Source organism: Monopterus albus, unplaced genomic scaffold (assembly GCF_001952655.1).
Source record: "Monopterus albus unplaced genomic scaffold, M_albus_1.0 scaffold4.1, whole genome shotgun sequence".
In the NCBI taxonomy this organism is placed as follows: Eukaryota; Metazoa; Chordata; class Actinopteri; order Synbranchiformes; family Synbranchidae; genus Monopterus; species Monopterus albus.
The window spans coordinates 3483015-3499601 of record NW_018127884.1 but is presented as its reverse complement, the minus strand read 5'-3'; the positions used below and the strand labels follow the sequence as shown (position 1 = coordinate 3499601).

The 16587-nt window shown below is 39.1% G+C and overlaps 2 protein-coding genes across 2 annotated transcripts; both read left to right on the top strand.

Moving 5' to 3' along the window:
* Positions 1-2157: 2157 nt before the first annotated feature.
* lin7c (lin-7 homolog C (C. elegans)) lies at positions 2158-6145 on the top strand. The gene is made up of 5 exons (XM_020609647.1): positions 2158-2414; positions 3518-3636; positions 3823-3894; positions 4081-4290; positions 5346-6145. Exons 1-5 carry the CDS (start codon positions 2378-2380, stop codon positions 5511-5513), a joined length of 606 nt encoding a protein of 201 aa, XP_020465303.1. The 5' UTR covers positions 2158-2377; the 3' UTR covers positions 5514-6145.
* A 5136-nt stretch (positions 6146-11281) lies between these two features.
* On the top strand, positions 11282-13407 carry rplp2b (ribosomal protein, large P2 b). The gene is made up of 5 exons (XM_020608830.1): positions 11282-11388; positions 12201-12324; positions 12431-12479; positions 12934-13029; positions 13294-13407. The coding sequence occupies exons 2-5, from the start codon at positions 12202-12204 to the stop codon at positions 13365-13367; spliced, it is 342 nt and encodes a 113-aa protein (XP_020464486.1). The 5' UTR covers positions 11282-11388; position 12201; the 3' UTR covers positions 13368-13407.
* The last annotated feature ends 3180 nt before the right edge of the window (positions 13408-16587 follow it).

The following is a 16587-nucleotide window of genomic DNA, read 5'->3' as shown; positions in this document are numbered from 1 at the left end:
TAATTGATGTTATTTGATACTTTGATGTTTATACTCAGGTATATCAGAGACGTAGTTGATCATTACTGCTGCACATGTCATATTTCACAATTACAGGATTTTCATATAACAAGAAAATCACATATACAAGTGTAGACTGGTACAAGTTACAGCTACAGGCACACATGAAGCATGCCTGAGTTTGTCAGTGACAGATTCTCCCACCCACACATTTGTGTACATTAAAGTTATATACCCCCAGCTATTTCTTATTAGTGCATGGTAATCCCATCTTTAAATCTTCTACAAAACAACAACCAATGCAGACTTTGTGCAGGTGTACATTTAATGTGATCGGTACAAAAAGCCATTCTATATAGCTGGTTTGGCATCTGGGTTAGAAGACTGCTGCAGCTTAACCTCGATTTTCCCTGCAGCAGACTATAACTCAGTGCAGCACATAAGGGAAAACCTCATATTTGCCAAGTCTAGACACAGTAGTTTAAGGACGTAGCAGTAACTTTTCATCTTAATATCAAGAAACACTTCCCCTATTACCCATAATGTGACATATTTCAAAAAGAGACGGCATTCATACATAAAAAACATATACAGCACTTCATCAAAACCTTATATTATGTCTTATGTTTGTGTTACATTGATCACAACCACCTCATTTTTAATTAATCTTCCCTAACATGAAGGTAAGTGTGACCACTGAAGAAAAAACAGATTTTTGAAACAAACTGGCATTTTGAGACTTGGGGAACAGATTGCTGAAGAGAAAAAAACTTCAGGAACAAGGAAAAGATGCTCCACTTTCTGCTCTGCTTATTTTGGATCATCCAGAAAGTGCTGTGATTTACTGTACAAAAGTTGAGAATAAATTGTCTCTACAGGACCTCTGAGAAAGATGCCAAGCACACAGTGCCCACTGAGCCACTGTCACGAGTCTCCAGCAAAAGGAACCAAGGCCATATAAACCACGTAGGAACTAATATCCTGGGGGAAGAAAATAAGTTGTTCTGTCTTACTATTGAAAAAAAAATCCACCTTAACACAGAATTGGAAAGGTTTTATAAAATTCCATCAATGTGTCACGGTACTAACACAACCTCAGCAAACGGAACAATGAATCAAACCTTTTGGGATGTATTTTATGCAAGATAGTATGAACTGCCATTTATCATGAGCAGGAGCCTGTTTTTGTTTAACAAAGCTTAGGTAATAGACAACTTCCAGCTGCCATTTGCACACGTAAAGGAATGGATAAAGTGACCCTGAAATCACCAGATATCCTTGGCTGAAGCTGCTCTACTCAGCACGAGTCCTACCTTGAAGTGTCCTACCTGGGTGAGTGATGTCATAACAGGTATAGTTCCTCAGCTGACAAAGGCAAACGTTTTGTGTTTCATCGCCAACCCGGGCGTGGTCAGAAGTGAATCACGCATTAAAGTTGCACCCACAAAGAACAGTGCAGCAATAGTTCTCTGCAGTTTCAAGATGTTCTGTAGCCAACAAGTAGAGGGCGGTAGAGAGCCCGATCGTCCCAGGTATCAGTACAAAGAAACTTCTAGGTGGTCCCCTGTCACTAATAATGTACAGGACATAGTAATAGTCTCATGAGCTATGAAGATCCAGATAGAGCTTGGCTACAGCAGTTAAATAATGCTGCTCTCACCCACAGTTTATTGCTGAATGTAATAGTGATGGGTAAGAGATCACAGTGGGCACCTTTCATCATATTTTTCCTGGATGCTGGCCAATGAGACCTATAGTGAGCTAAATACAAGGCAGCTAATGGCAACTCATCTCCATTTTCATGTCAACAGTGAACAAAACCAATACTTGTACTTAGAGATTTGCACCTGAGTGACAGTGGCACACAAACTCAAGGACTTGAATCCACTCCAGAAATGGAATATGCGCCTCGGCACTAAAGGTGTGAGAAAGAAGGATCATCAGGAATACCGATAATTTGAATCATTCACTACAGCAAGCCGTGTATAACATATTAAACCGTGTAGACAATTGGATCAGGTATTCGAGAAAGTGCTTAATTATTTCTGTGTTGTTTTGAAATGTAGAATGTATTTAGAAATTGTTTGGAGAAAATAATTTAAAACGTTGACTGAATCAAAAGTTAGGAAAGAGGCATTCACGAAACATCCAGCTGCTACAGAGAACAACATGCTGAGTTCAGCACCTCTCCCGCTGTACGAGGATCGCGTGAACGCACCATGCCACTGGCAGCTAGCCTAGCCTGCTAACTTGGCTAATCTCATTTACTGTCTCGGTTTAGCGGACGTAACGTTAGACAGGATTGACAAATTGTGTGTTTCATACCTAGCGTTTAACGTAATAACTAACTAATATCAAATAGCCACTCATTTCAAGAATGGCATCGCTTGGGGAGCCTGTGCGGTTGGAAAGAGGTAACGTTAATTGACGAGCTAGCGTTAGCCTAGAAATATTTGTTGTGACACCATATAGATATCTACTGTGAGACATTAAACTAGCTTAGCTAATGCTAGCGACAAACAAATAGATCTGGTGACTGCATTTGATTGTATTAAACATGTTTTGCGGATACGTAACGTTAATGTTTATGGCTTCAATGTGTATGTCTGTATCTCCTGTATTGTTGACATCGAGCTAAAATAATTACACTTTTCTGCGGCTACGTTGTTTTTCTTTTCGTGTTAGCTAATGTTAGTGACAACCAGCAGGGATCAGTGAACCAGGCTTTTTATACGATGTTAGACGTGACGTTATGTTAACATAAAAATACGTTAAAGCCGACATTAGCACCTGCCTGTTAAAGCACTGTGATTAGAGAAAACCCAAGTTTTATTTGAACAAATCCCCACACAACAATAAACGTCTAAGTAAATATATGTGAAATAGTGTATTTCTTATTGGACAAACTGAAATGTCCAATGGGGCTATTGTTTTAATTTGAAGAAGATACAGTAGCAATTAACCGACTAAAATAACGACTTCTTTTCTCTAAATGTACGAATAGGAACAGAATGTTGGATATCGGCTTTTCTTTTTTTTTTTTTGGACACAGCAGATGACAACGTTTGCCCCTTGTCCTTTAGGGCAATTAAGTAACTTATTTAACGTAAAGTTAATAATAGGCTGGCACTGATATTTACTTAATGAAGGTGCAGTATATCATTAGTACATATCTTGTTTTTCAGTGTGATATAGTGGAAGCTGCTTTATTAAAGTGCTTTTTATTTATGGCAGGTAAACAGTGCTGTAGGCTGGGATAAGCTTCCCCACAGGAGCAAAGTATTTATAATCATAATAAAGGTAGTGCATGTTCAGTCAAAGTAAATTCAACCTTAGATCAATTAAACATATTAATTAGCAGAAAATGTATTTACATTTGAGTTAATAGTAAGTGATTTTATACATAAACCATGTGAAAACACCAAATATTTGTTAAGCTTATTCATACTTTCTTGATCTTTAGTTTTGCTGACATCAGTGAAAGCCTTGATGATGATGTATGTGTTTTTGTTGACAGACATTAACCGTGCTATTGAACTGCTTGACAAGCTGCAGAGAACGGGGGAAGTGCCTCCCCAGAAACTGCAGGCGCTGCAGAGAGTCTTGCAGAGTGAATTCTGTAATGCCGTCAGAGAAGTGAGACACTTTGTTATTCTTAAAACACTAACTGTGAGATAGCATTACTTCACACTCCCTCTTCTGTTTTCAAACTTAAGTGTCTAAGAAACAGAGTTTGATTTGATTACTTTGTGTTAACCATTTGAAAATGTGGATATTTGTTGCTGGGTTGTGATGAACTACTCTGCTGCCATGTCTCTTCAGGTTTATGAACATGTGTATGAAACAGTGGACATCAATAGCAGTCCTGAGGTCAGGGCCAACGCCACAGCTAAGGTAGACCCAAGACAAATGAGATCTATTGCACAAGAATTTGACTTGCTCAGTCTTTATTTTTTAATCATAATTAAATACCATTTGGTTTTTTAAAGGTGCTCTAGTTGAACACTTCACATTGTGTCTTGAATACAGTAAATACAGTATATTTGCAAAAGTTAAACAGCACACATTGTACAATTATAGGCCACTGTGGCAGCTTTTGCAGCAAGTGAGGGACACTCACATCCACGTGTTGTGGAACTCCCCAAGACAGAAGAGGGCCTGGGTTTCAATATAATGGGTGGAAAGGAGCAAAACTCACCTATTTACATCTCACGGATCATCCCAGGAGGCATCGCTGACCGCCATGGAGGCCTGAAAAGAGGCGACCAACTTCTCTCTGTTAACGGGGTGGTAAGCTGAATTCACACAATCATGACTTACTTGTTAAATTTTAGCATTGCATACATTTCAGTCTCATAACATCTGCACACCTACAGGTGCAAGTAATTCATGCATTTCTTCATATAGTAAAATACAATTATTAAAAAAGGCAAAACTGATGTTTTTTTTTTAACAGCTTCATTTTCTACCAGGTGATTAACACTTTACTAATTGGGGTAGATTACAGTACACAGTAGGGACAATCAAAATGGACAAATCAATAGCTTGTAAACATATAAAGAATATGATCCAGGAAGATGTTAACTTCCAGGTCTGAGCCACATGACCATGCAGACCTGAAAAGACTTTGTGCAGCTCTCAGAAGAGCTGCATCTTAAAGATATTCTCTAGAGTTTATGGCCACTGGTAGTACCATGGAACAGTTTTTTTAGGAGTTAATATTTGTCAGTGAGGACAGAAGCATGCACTCATGCACGTAGGTGGCACAAACTGCCAACAAAGGCAAAGGAGAGGCAGACAGATTTGCATGTAAACAGTGTAGGTTTCAAGTTCTTCCCAAAATTGGCTCTGAAAATGTTTTTTTGAGAAAAGAATGGCATTCATCACCTTTTTTAGGTTTTGGTGGGAAATGGGAGCTGTATACACATTTATGTTTTTTGTTTGTTCATTTAAAAAAAAAAAAACTCCACAAGCTGTCTGTAAGGCTCTTCCACATTAACTACAGCAATCAGCAGTTCTGCTCCTTGGGTTAATTCCAAGACCAGACAGTCGTCCAGTTGACTTTGTTTATTGCTCAGATTGTTCTCTTATTAAAATGTCCAAATTATCAACTTTTATATGATACTGAAAGTTATACCAGGCTAATGTTGGCACTACAGTATGCTTACTCCACTACCTATAAAATACTGGGGCCACTGTGTCCTACAAAGGTACTACATACCTTGTTGATCTTGTGCATAACAGTTGCCCACAACATGCTTTTTGGATTAAACAACTATAAAATTATAGAAAGTTGTTATTCTGCTTTGTGGTACATCTCTTGTGTTTTTTTTTTCTCCTCCCAGAGTGTGGAAGGTGAGCACCATGAGAAAGCTGTGGAACTCCTCAAAGCAGCTCAGGGCACAGTGAAGCTGGTAGTAAGGTACACCCCCAAAGTCCTAGAGGAGATGGAGTCACGCTTCGAGAAAATGAGGTCGGCGAAGCGCCGGCAACAGAACAACTATCCCCAGTAGGATTTTTCTGTGTTGATGCCCAGCGCCCATGTCTCTCCTCCTCTAGCCTTCTGGCCATCTGTTCTGCTCTCTTTCTTCCCTCCTTGCTCAAGAAAACATCAACACACCCAGGTTTAGTTTTGGATCCCACTCACATACTTCTCTGTAGCATTTTTAATATTCACCATTGTTACTGTACAGGACAATATTACTCTAGTACTCTAGACAAACACTAGAATGATCACGATTGTCACTGTAGGCAGTCGCTCACCCGTGTGCATTATTTTTAAATTGACAATTTGAATGCAACTTTGAGACCAACTACAGAGATCCTTTGACTAGAAAGGTAGTGTAATTATTTTTTTTTATCACAGCCACTACCAAGTGCCTCAGGGCAAACACATTTATCTTATGTACTGTGTTCATGCTTATTTTTTTCTTTGTAATGGTTTAAAGTCAAATACTAGTAGTTGAATGCCTGTGGCAGGAATTACTACGGTTATTCTCAAAGATGGTTTAATTTGATAGCTTAAAAATCTTTAAAAAAAATGCAGTTTTCATTTAATGGCCATTCTACATGAATGTCTGAAATAGGGAAGGTTTTAGGAGTTCATTATAGTTATGTTTGCTATTAAAGGAACCCACTACCAGGACACAAATGTGTTAGATTATCTTTAAGGTTTTTCTTTGGGCACATCCTCCCCTTTCAAACACCACACCATTCTACAAAAAGCTCAGCACTACTGTGGGGGCTGTGGGGTTTGAGCAGCCCAGCAGCTACTCTAAATGATGTAATGGGGTCTCAGCACCTCATGAACTAAATTCCTGCCACAACAGAGACTCACATTTATTCTTTTATCAAAGTAATAAACCTTCATAGGCATAAACTCTACAGGCAGCATGAGCTTCTGATGAATCTGTCTCGACATAAATCAGGAATGTACTATATGTCGTGCTTTTGTAGCTAGATACATTATTTAATGAGAAGTAAGTTACATAACATTTGTCATTTAGCTTTGCTAAAAACTGCTTGTAGGTTTTGTTTGCATCATTTAGTGACAGAACAAGTTGAAGAAAACTAAGACTTTGATAATGTCATGTAATCTTTTCATGCCATAGTGAACGTTGATACCACACATTCTGTAGCTATATGGGCACTGTACATTCATTAAGACTTTACACAGCGTTTAAGTGGGTATGTTGGCATATTATTTGTTTTTCTACCTGTTCTTAATATTTTATTATTCCTCAATGTCTTGCAGAACAAAGTATGTCTTTACTGAAACATTCACTACTTTTGAACTTTTATATCCTGGTATCAGTGAGCGCTTCAAAGCTTAACAGTGCACATTACCAGGGTTGGGATGAGGATTAAAGGTAAAGCTGTATAGTCTTAAAATTTCAATAACTTTTAACTTTTAAGATGTTCTATTCCATTCAAAGACAAAAGTAAGCTTCTTCCCGCAGTCCAAAGGCACACAGCTTAGATTCATTGGATACTCTAAATTGCCCGTAGAAGTGAATGTGGGTGTGTGTGATTGTCTGATTGGCCCCAGGCCCCCCATGACTCTCTTCAGGGGGAACCGATATAGATGATGGATGGCGCCCATGTATTCTGTAAGTGATATACAAACTAAACATCATGCAAAAGTAAGTGTGATGACAACAACAAACATTGTTATTACTGGAAACTGTCAGACATTCACATTTATGTTTCAAAGCAACTAATGTCAATACCTGCAATATTCTCTATATGTAAGATTGGATACACATTAAACAAAGTTATTTAAAGTGTTTGCAGAATGCATGCTTAGCTATTATACTGACATCCCCCATATCATGAAGAAACATCTTATGATGTGGAATATTAATTCCGAAATTCTTTCCTAACTGAGAAGTTCAAATCTTCCTTTCACATCTACATGCAACACGTCAAACATCAAAGTGCTTTAAAGTACTTTCAGAAACAACAAAAGTATATCTTTAAAGACTTTTCTTGCTTTTAGTAGCTTTCTGTGTAGTGACTATCAGTCAGGACCCCCTCATCATGCAGTGTGTCAGTGTATGGACCAGCACATGATCCCCAGAACAAATTAAATTTCAGAGATTTATTCAGAGAAGTGTTTTGTTTACATGGTGGATGCAGTATCGTGCATTTGGGATAATATAAACTAGCTGCATAAGCCATACTACTGACCAGTGTCAGGCTCAACACATAACATACTGTAGCTGATTGAACCGATGTGACAACATTAAATACAAAAACAGTTTAGGAATGTGGGGTTGATAGCATTTTATCAACTCTAAGCCCAGGTCTGGATCCAAATCTAGATGAGTAGTTTGTTGCTGGGGAAAGATGACAACTGCCTGTTACCTCAATTGGTTCAGCAAATTGTAAATAGATCTTTCAAAGTTCATAAATACTTTATGGCATTTAAAAAAATTCTCCAAAATATGCTTGTCTGCTTTATCTCGTCATTTATTCTTTTGGTGGAATATTATCCTTAAAAACATTTCTGTACATCACTAAATGCACTGAAATGCAATCACCAAGTGCTAATATAATATGATTGGTGCAAAGTTAATGAAAAAATTGGATGTTTTTCCCAAAAGCAAGTGAGTATCAGTCAGTGTTGATATAACAATAATGATGACTTAATAACTGGAACTATAGTTTCAGTTGGTCAAAGTAAAATTGTGTCGGTGTTTCTTGCGTTTATTAGTTACAGGTGCTACATATGTCATTTTCCCCTCAGTGTCACATCAAAGTCTACTACTCTCTTAAATGTCATGTTTACTTGCAGGATTGTCTTTGCTCAAGCCAGTGGAAGGTGTCAACACCCGTTATAGTATGTTAATTTAATATCGATTTAAATGTTGCAAAAGGTTTTGTAGGTGCATTAGTGTTTAGTGGGTATGTTCCCTGTAATCCATACTTATTGCAAAAAAATACTGAATTTTGGGACAAAATAAAACAAACAGTACTGCAATAACCGAATGCAAATCATTTATCTATGCAAGGTCATTTTAAAACTTTGGAAATGTTTTGGTGCAAAACAGCTGTCATTTACCTGCAGAATGTAATTGAAATTCATAATTTGAGGCTGTTAGGGCAAATGTCTAATGTGATTTGATGTTCACCACTGCAATGAGACACATTGGAGTTGCATACTGTCCCATTTATGGTGTTTTTTTTAATTGTGCCATTCTCATATTGATCACCATCAAGTAAACAGTGAACAGTTCCTGTTCCATAGGTTACTACTTTGACCATACTTTTGTTTTGAGGCAGAACAATTAGCAGAAGAGCTGTTTAAATGTCTTACTAATATGAAAAGTTTATTCCTTCACTGCTCACACACATACACATGTAAACCAGGAAGAATTTGTAATGAGACTTTGTTATGAAATTGCGGATTCTCCATTGAACGTCACTGACCATTTTCTAACTCAGTTGCAAAATCTTATGAAGTACCCTTCAACTTTCTACCCACTTTCCTTGTCTATATAGTGGAATGGTCAATAGAGTAGTTTTTTATAATAGTTTTCTTTTTGATATTTTTCTCAATTTTTATGTGATTTTCCTAAAAATAAGTACCTGGAATGATTCGTATTTTAATTTTGGCTGTGTACCTACAGGTCATTTCAGCAAAGCCTCTCTGAAAAGCAGTTATATGAGCTTGCAGACTAAAGAGACAAGTTCTGATATATGAACTGATATTTTTTTCATTTTAGTACAAAGACCAAACTTGCAACATTTTTAAAAATTTTGATAATGTTTTGAAATGGTTTAGTCAGTGCTTGTTTAGGATTATTACTGTTAACTGTTGTGTTATTTTGTCATTTCTGGTTTGTTGTCTAGTTTAGTGTGTTACACTGATGTGTAATGTAAAATGTGTTGTAGAATATAATAATAATTGGACAGAGACTAAATAAACTACTTAAACTTGTGACTTTTCTTGTACATCTTTTATACCTAGCATCTCTTTTAGTTTGAATGGCAATAAGATAAGTTAGTTTTTATTTATATAGCCCAATTTCACAAATCATGCATTTGCCTCAAGGGGCTTTACACTCTGTACTGTATACAACATCCTCTGTGCTTAGACCCTCCAGTCGGATAAGGAAAAACCCCTGGATTCTAGAGAGTGGTGACAGTGGTGCGGTGGGTAGAGCAGTCTCCCAACCAGAAGGTTGAAGGTTCGAATCTCGGTGCCTCCAGTCGAAGTGTCCTTGGGCAAGACACTGAACCCCCCCCCGTTGCCCACTATGGTTAAGAGCCATCAGTTGAGGTGGCGTCACAGATGGCTGTCATTGGTTCTGTACCAGAAACCAATTCCTTGTGTGTAACATACTTGGCCAATAAAGGTGATTATCCTTCTACCCTGTGCATTTTGCTTTCTGAATAACTTTTGCTAACCTGAATCTTGATGGCAGAATCATGTTTATTTAGTGTTCCCTAATAAATATGACAGATAAGCCTTTTTCACAGCAGACATTTTCACTTGTCATAGCAGGAAAAGGCTCGGGCATCTGTTTCGGATGCCTCCTGGGCGCCTTCCTAGGGAGGTGTTCCGGGCATGTCCCACCGGGAGGAGGCCCCAGGGAAGACCCAGGACATGCTGGAGGGACTATGTCTCTCGACTGGCCTGGGAACGCCTTGGCATTCCCCCGGAGGAGCTGGAGGAAGTGTCTGGAGAGAGGGAAGTCTGGGCATCTTTGCTTAGACTGCTGCCCCCGTGACCCGGTCCCGGATAAGTGGAGGAAAATGGATGGATGGATAGCAGGAAAAGCAAAGGCAATAATGATAATGTTGGCTTCATTCCAGCCATTTTTGCAATGCAGCAATAGTTACTGCTATCAGTATAACAAGTCAAACTGAAAAAATACTTCAACTTCATATTTATCCTTCTGATCATGTGCAACCCGTTCCTTTATTGGTGTATATACAGTATACCCAATATAAGATGTCTGAGGGGAGCTCTGTAACAGGAGCCCAGTGGTAATACAGGGCTGGTTGCCTGGAACCAAACGCTGCACGTGACAGCGATTCATTAGGGCTGGCGGTTCACACTACAGCTTGAAACCAGAGCACAGCTGCTTGTTTCTCCTGATATGGGCCCAATCTGTTGCTGAGTCTTATGTGAGGATGGTTCACTTTGCCTTTTCTGGCAACCTAAATCAATCACACCCAGGAGCAAGCACAGCAGCAGGGGCTCAGGATAAAGCAGGAGGCCAAACTGGATCAGCAGCCAAATCAACAGCAAGGGAAGAGAAAATGATTCATGATTTTATGCAGTATAACACACATACACATTTGAATGGTTAGAAGAGAGAAACATAAATAGAGTTTGATGTGAGGCAGAATCTATAAAGATGAAAAGATATTAGCATTACATAGAGGTGAACAGAAACACCAACCTTTAATTACAAAATTATACTAAAAAATACTGAACTATTGCAAAGTGGTTGGGGCTTACAGCAGATCTTTTTCCTCATTATTGTATCAAGGCCAATTCCATACATAGATAATAATAATAATAATAATGCTGTTTGTTGTAGTTATAAACAAAACCATTATAAGCTATAAATCATTGTAAACTATGTTCAAAATTAAAATTATGCGGATGTGAATTCACAGGTCTATTTTATCTTGATAAATCACATAACTTAAGGACAAGGCGAAAGTGTGCTGGACCTTCAGTAGTTAAGAGTACGTATATGGTTGTTTACTACAAAATGTTGCAACACACACTCCGAAGCAATAGGTGTCACCTTTGCATTTTCTCAATCCACGAAGAAGAAACGAGCTTTCTTCCGTTTTTATTCGATAACGCAACTTCCTTTCCGGCCGTGCTAATCTTGGAGTGAACACGCGTTTTCCTTCTTAGCTCAAGTGAGTGTCATTTTAGATTGTTGTTAATACAAAAATCAGTTGTATAATACGTATGGAGCCACAATAAATAAATAAAAACTTATAACCCTGTTATCATATAATCTACCAAGAGCGGCATTTCAGCAATATGAGCGCCTTAGCATCGTATTGGTTTTCATTGTACTTAGCGAAATTAGCTAATGTTAACTATGCTGCCACATGCGTGTAAAACTGCATATACGTATATATAGCTGCTAGCTTTATAAATTAAAGTTCCAAAGGGTAGTTCATGTATCATTTACCGTGGTAAACAATCTCTTTAAGAACATGAGTTGCCTTCTCTCTTTTGTTTTTTGTTACATTTTGAAAAGTTTATTCCAGTAAATTTAACCCGATTTGACTGGAGAAATTGTGATGTATGCCTTCTAACATGCAGATGCTAACTCCCGTAATGTTACTCAAAAGATGCCCTGATCCAAAAGGAAACTGTAGAGAAATACTAATGAATCGGCTCAAACAGGTTGACATAAAAATCTTGGAAACTTATGGAAATTGTTGTATTGTGCGAATTATCTTGTTTGCCTAATGTTTAAATCAAAATCGATTAGGCCAGTTAAGCATAAGAAACTTTAAAGCTGTTTTGCTCTCGCAGTCACCGGAGTTGGATAAAGACAGTATATGCATTAAGAATACCAGGAATGTATCATGTTTCCAGTTGTTTGGCATTGAGAAGTTGCCTTAGAAAATAAAAAATGTATATTGAAATGCAGCCAAATCTGTACATTTGTGTCTAAATCAGCTTCTCAGTTTGAACCTGGTCATTGTTTTTGCAGGATGCGTTACGTTGCTGCTTACCTGCTTGCAGCCCTGGGGGGCAATGAAAGCCCTGATGCCAAGGACATCAAGAAGATCCTGGAAAGTGTTGGCATTGAGGCTGATGACACATGCCTGAGCAAGGTATAAAACAGCATTTTTTTCCCCCCAGGTGGTGTTGATGCAGGTTTGTCAGTGGTTCGCCATAACTTTGTGTCAGATCTGTATAACTTCATGTCTTTGTCAACAGGTCATCTCTGAGCTTCAGGGCAAGAATGTGAACGAGGTGATTGCTGCAGGTGGGTTTTGCCACTGTACATGTGTTGCTATATTTTTGTCTGTGTGTAATGAAGAATTTTATTTTAGAATTGCTTTTGTTTTGCAAAAATTGGCATGTCTGTCTCCCTACTGAAGCAGCACCAGGCAGGGATGTGATATTTAAATGCACCTTCTGAAAACAAAGCACACAAAGGTGCCTTCACAAATGATCATTCCACTGTCTGCTAATACACAGAGTAGCCCAATACATTAAATTGCAAAATCTCTGAATGGTGAAGTCCTGAAAAATGGATTTAACCATGAAATCAATTTAGACCGCACGCACAAGAAGCTGTTGATTGTTTATGCTAACATCACTGAAGTTAAATTGCCAGTTTTCTTTTTATAATGATATCCACATAGTGTTTCTGACCTCAGTCTGGCTAATGAGAGTTTTCACCCGCGCTTCATGTCTGCCAACTCACATCTCCTCAGGTTATGGTAAGCTGGCCAGCGTGCCAGCGGGCGGTGCCGTAGCTGTCGCCAGTTCTGCGGCTGCTGGCTCAGGCGGAGCTGCAGCCCCTGCTGCAGGTGAGCATTACAGCTTAGCACCTTGTTTGTCAGCATCAGTGACACCTGCCCAACATGCCTTTGCCTTCACCTTGATTACACAGCACCATATCTGTTAATATTCATTCATATATATGAGAAAGATTACAGTGAACAGTTTGTCATAACCCCAGCAGTGGTTGACATGTTTTCTAATGATGGCACAAATTATTATAGTGACCTCATAGCGGTCTGTTAAAATTCAGGATGTTTATTGAAAATAATGAAGTGCTTTTTGTTTTGCAGTTGAGGAGAAGGAAGAGAAGAAAGAAGAGTCTGAGGAGTCTGATGATGACATGGGATTTGGACTGTTTGACTAAACTTTTTCAAAAGGAGAATAAATTTTTTAAAAGACTCCAAGCAGTTTCAAGTTTTTTTTCCCCAATAGAATGTCTTTCTATTAATGTTACTTGGTTTTATAGGGTAGATGAATGGTGTTTTATAAAATAAGATGTTTATTTCCTAAGATTTTAAAAGTATGTGTGCAAGTTCATTTGACTAGACTAAGCACATTCAAGCTTTGTTATATTAGGTGTGAGATTTCCATGAACACTCAAAAGCAGTTCTGAAAGCTGACTGATTTTAATGAAGCTTAGTGTCAGTACCCTCGGCTCTAAATGTACCAGAGGACACCTACAGGTGAGCTGACTCATGAGTTATGTAATAGAGACATCTATTACGATCTGATCAGCAGGTGGCGCTGAGGAGTTTTGCACAATACACAGGCGCAAACTAGTCACTACATCCTTCATGTTGAGCACTGTGTTTAAAATAGTTTAGGTTATCCAAGAGGTTAGATATCGATCCGTGCACAGAATGTGGCCACTCTTATTGCAGTGGTTAAATGCACCGACAGATGTGCAGCTGACCTGCTGGCACGAAGGCCTTGTTACTCAATCCGCCACGTAGTGACAGGCCCGATTCTTTCCGCGTCACTAGCTCAGTTCATCCTGTGATTAATAACGTCAGACGGTCGCTTGGTAAAATGAGATGGAGAAAACATTTAACTGGGTTGGGCAATCGGCTGAGTAGCACTACGCACTAAAGATTAATATAGTTACACAACACATCGGTTGTTACTCCAGGCAAGGGTAGTTTTGCACATGGATGGTAGAGACGCGTCCCCACCAAAACGTCTGGAGGACAGGAATGTCCCTACCAATATCTGAGCAGACCCGTACGCGTTATCTTTGATGTGAAGTCATATCGGATCACGATGTGCCCTCCCTGGGGCGACATCTACAAAACAACATGCTATCATGTGACTGACTGAAAGGGAGGGGGCGGTCTGAAACCCACATATGTGCAAATGTAATATTTGCTCTCAGACATGGAGGAAGGTGGAGTTGACAATGATGTGTTACCAGGGCTGTCGGTCCATTCCTCAAGAACGGGCGAAAATTTCATCTTTCAGACGACTTATTTCCATCCCTTTACTGCCTGCACTCTACAGCACACATAATACAACTTTGTCCATGCCACATCTTGTCCTTTGTAGATGGCATTATTCCACTGAAATGATGGAGAGTTACTTTAACATTTGAATTGAGTTTGCAGGGGCTCCAGGTATTTTGTGTCTAGTTCACACTTGACTAAAGAGATACGTATATGGAACTGTTACAGTGTTGCTCCACAATGTTTTAATTTTCATGGTTTTATTGGTTTGCTCACTTGACTGATTTGTTGTATTAACTATTTTGGTGGTTAGGGCAGAGGTAGTGTGCATGGTAGTGTTGTGGCAGCTTGTTGTTGCTGGAGCTGTTTTATAATTTCTCACTGTGTCTGGGCAACCAAACTAGTTGTCCCTCCGGTTATTTTTTAGCTACTGTAACAATCAAAGCCTGATCAGACCTGTTTACTTGGCACAAAAGTTTAAACTATGGCACAGCAATTTGATCTCTGACGCTTGACTGCATTGAATAGTACTCAAATGTCTTTTAAACTGGTAAAGTGTGGTGTGTATGGTATTGTTTGTGACCCAGAATGTCACTTAATTACATCACTCAACCAGTAAATTATGTAGGCAAAGCATCCCAATAGCAGCAATGAATTTTTATACATGTCCACCCTTGTCATGTTTCAGGTGTCTCTGAGGTATTAGTAGTTGCCACAGAGAAACATTTCCACTCCAAACCTGTCACATGGTAGTCTACTCTCCAGTATGTCACAATAAAACCCTCTTCCCTACTTCAGAGGTTTGGGACAAACATCATGAGCACATGTTACTTGGATCACCATAGCAACACTAGAAAGTTTTTGTCTTATGCTGAAGGTTGTCATTTGCAATACAGTAAAACATGGTGTGCTACAAAGCCATTTCATTGCTAATAGAGAATGACTGAATTACTACAATCACACTTAAATGTATATTCTTAAAGCTGTCATTAGGATACACTATGATTACGTTGCTCTTATCCAAAAATCTAGGCTAATTTTTCAGACTCAGACTCATCTTTAATGGCCAAGTATGTTTGAACATACAAGGAATTTGACTCCAGTACAAAGGCTCTCAATGTGATTGTAAGGCAAAAGGTAACAGACGATAAGAATGCTAAAAGATAAAAATAAATAATATGTAAAGATAACACTGAGGATGAAAGATATAAAATGTGCACGTTCAGATAGGAAATATGTGCAATCCAAGACAGAAAAAGGACAAAGAAAAAAAAAATACAGTACATATATATAGAGAGTATATACAATATACTGTATATATAAAGGCAGAAGGGCTTTCAGCCTGATGTATACAGTGGTTTATTCCACTGGGGTGAGCTTTGTGCCTTGTACTTTAGTCATTGATTAACTGTTCATCAGTTAACCAATGTTCCCTGTATGTGTATTAAAGCTCTGTGTGAAGATGGGAGCCAACTGATCAGCATAGGCCTTCAGGCAGGAGGGGGTGTCACTCTGTCTGGCCCTGGTGCCTTCCTGATCTTTTGTTTTGCTGAAAGGATTCAGACATCTCTGTCAGAGGCTGTCAGGGGTGGGGGGCTTGGGGGAGAGAGGTGATCAACTGCTGATTGTGTGTCTGAGGTGAGGCGGGTGAGGGGTGTCGAGTTTTGCCTCTCAAATCTGCAGTAAAACGCACCCAGGTTGTCTGCCGGGTGATGGTCTTCCACAGCAGAGGGGGGATGGTTTCCTGTAGCCAGTGGTGTCCTTTAGACTTCTCCACACAATAGACAGGTCATTAGCTGAGACCTGATTTTTCAGTTTCTCAGAGCAGCTTTGCTTTGCTAGTCTGATGTCCCTTGTCAATGTGTTACTAACCTGGCTGTACATGGTACTGTCCCACTCCTTAATGGCTTTATTCTATCATAAAGCCACGTCCGGTTCTTTCAAACCAGGAACTCAGAGGGACGACTCAGACCACTTGGATATATAAAAAATATAACCGTGCTGGTTTATTCAAAGAGTCACAGGCAAGAATTAACATTACACGTCCAGGCATCTTCCACCCCCAAAGCTGCTCGCAGGCAGCCCGGAAGAAGAAAGACCCTGAACCCAAGATCTCTATACAATTTAATCACTTCGTTGGGCTAG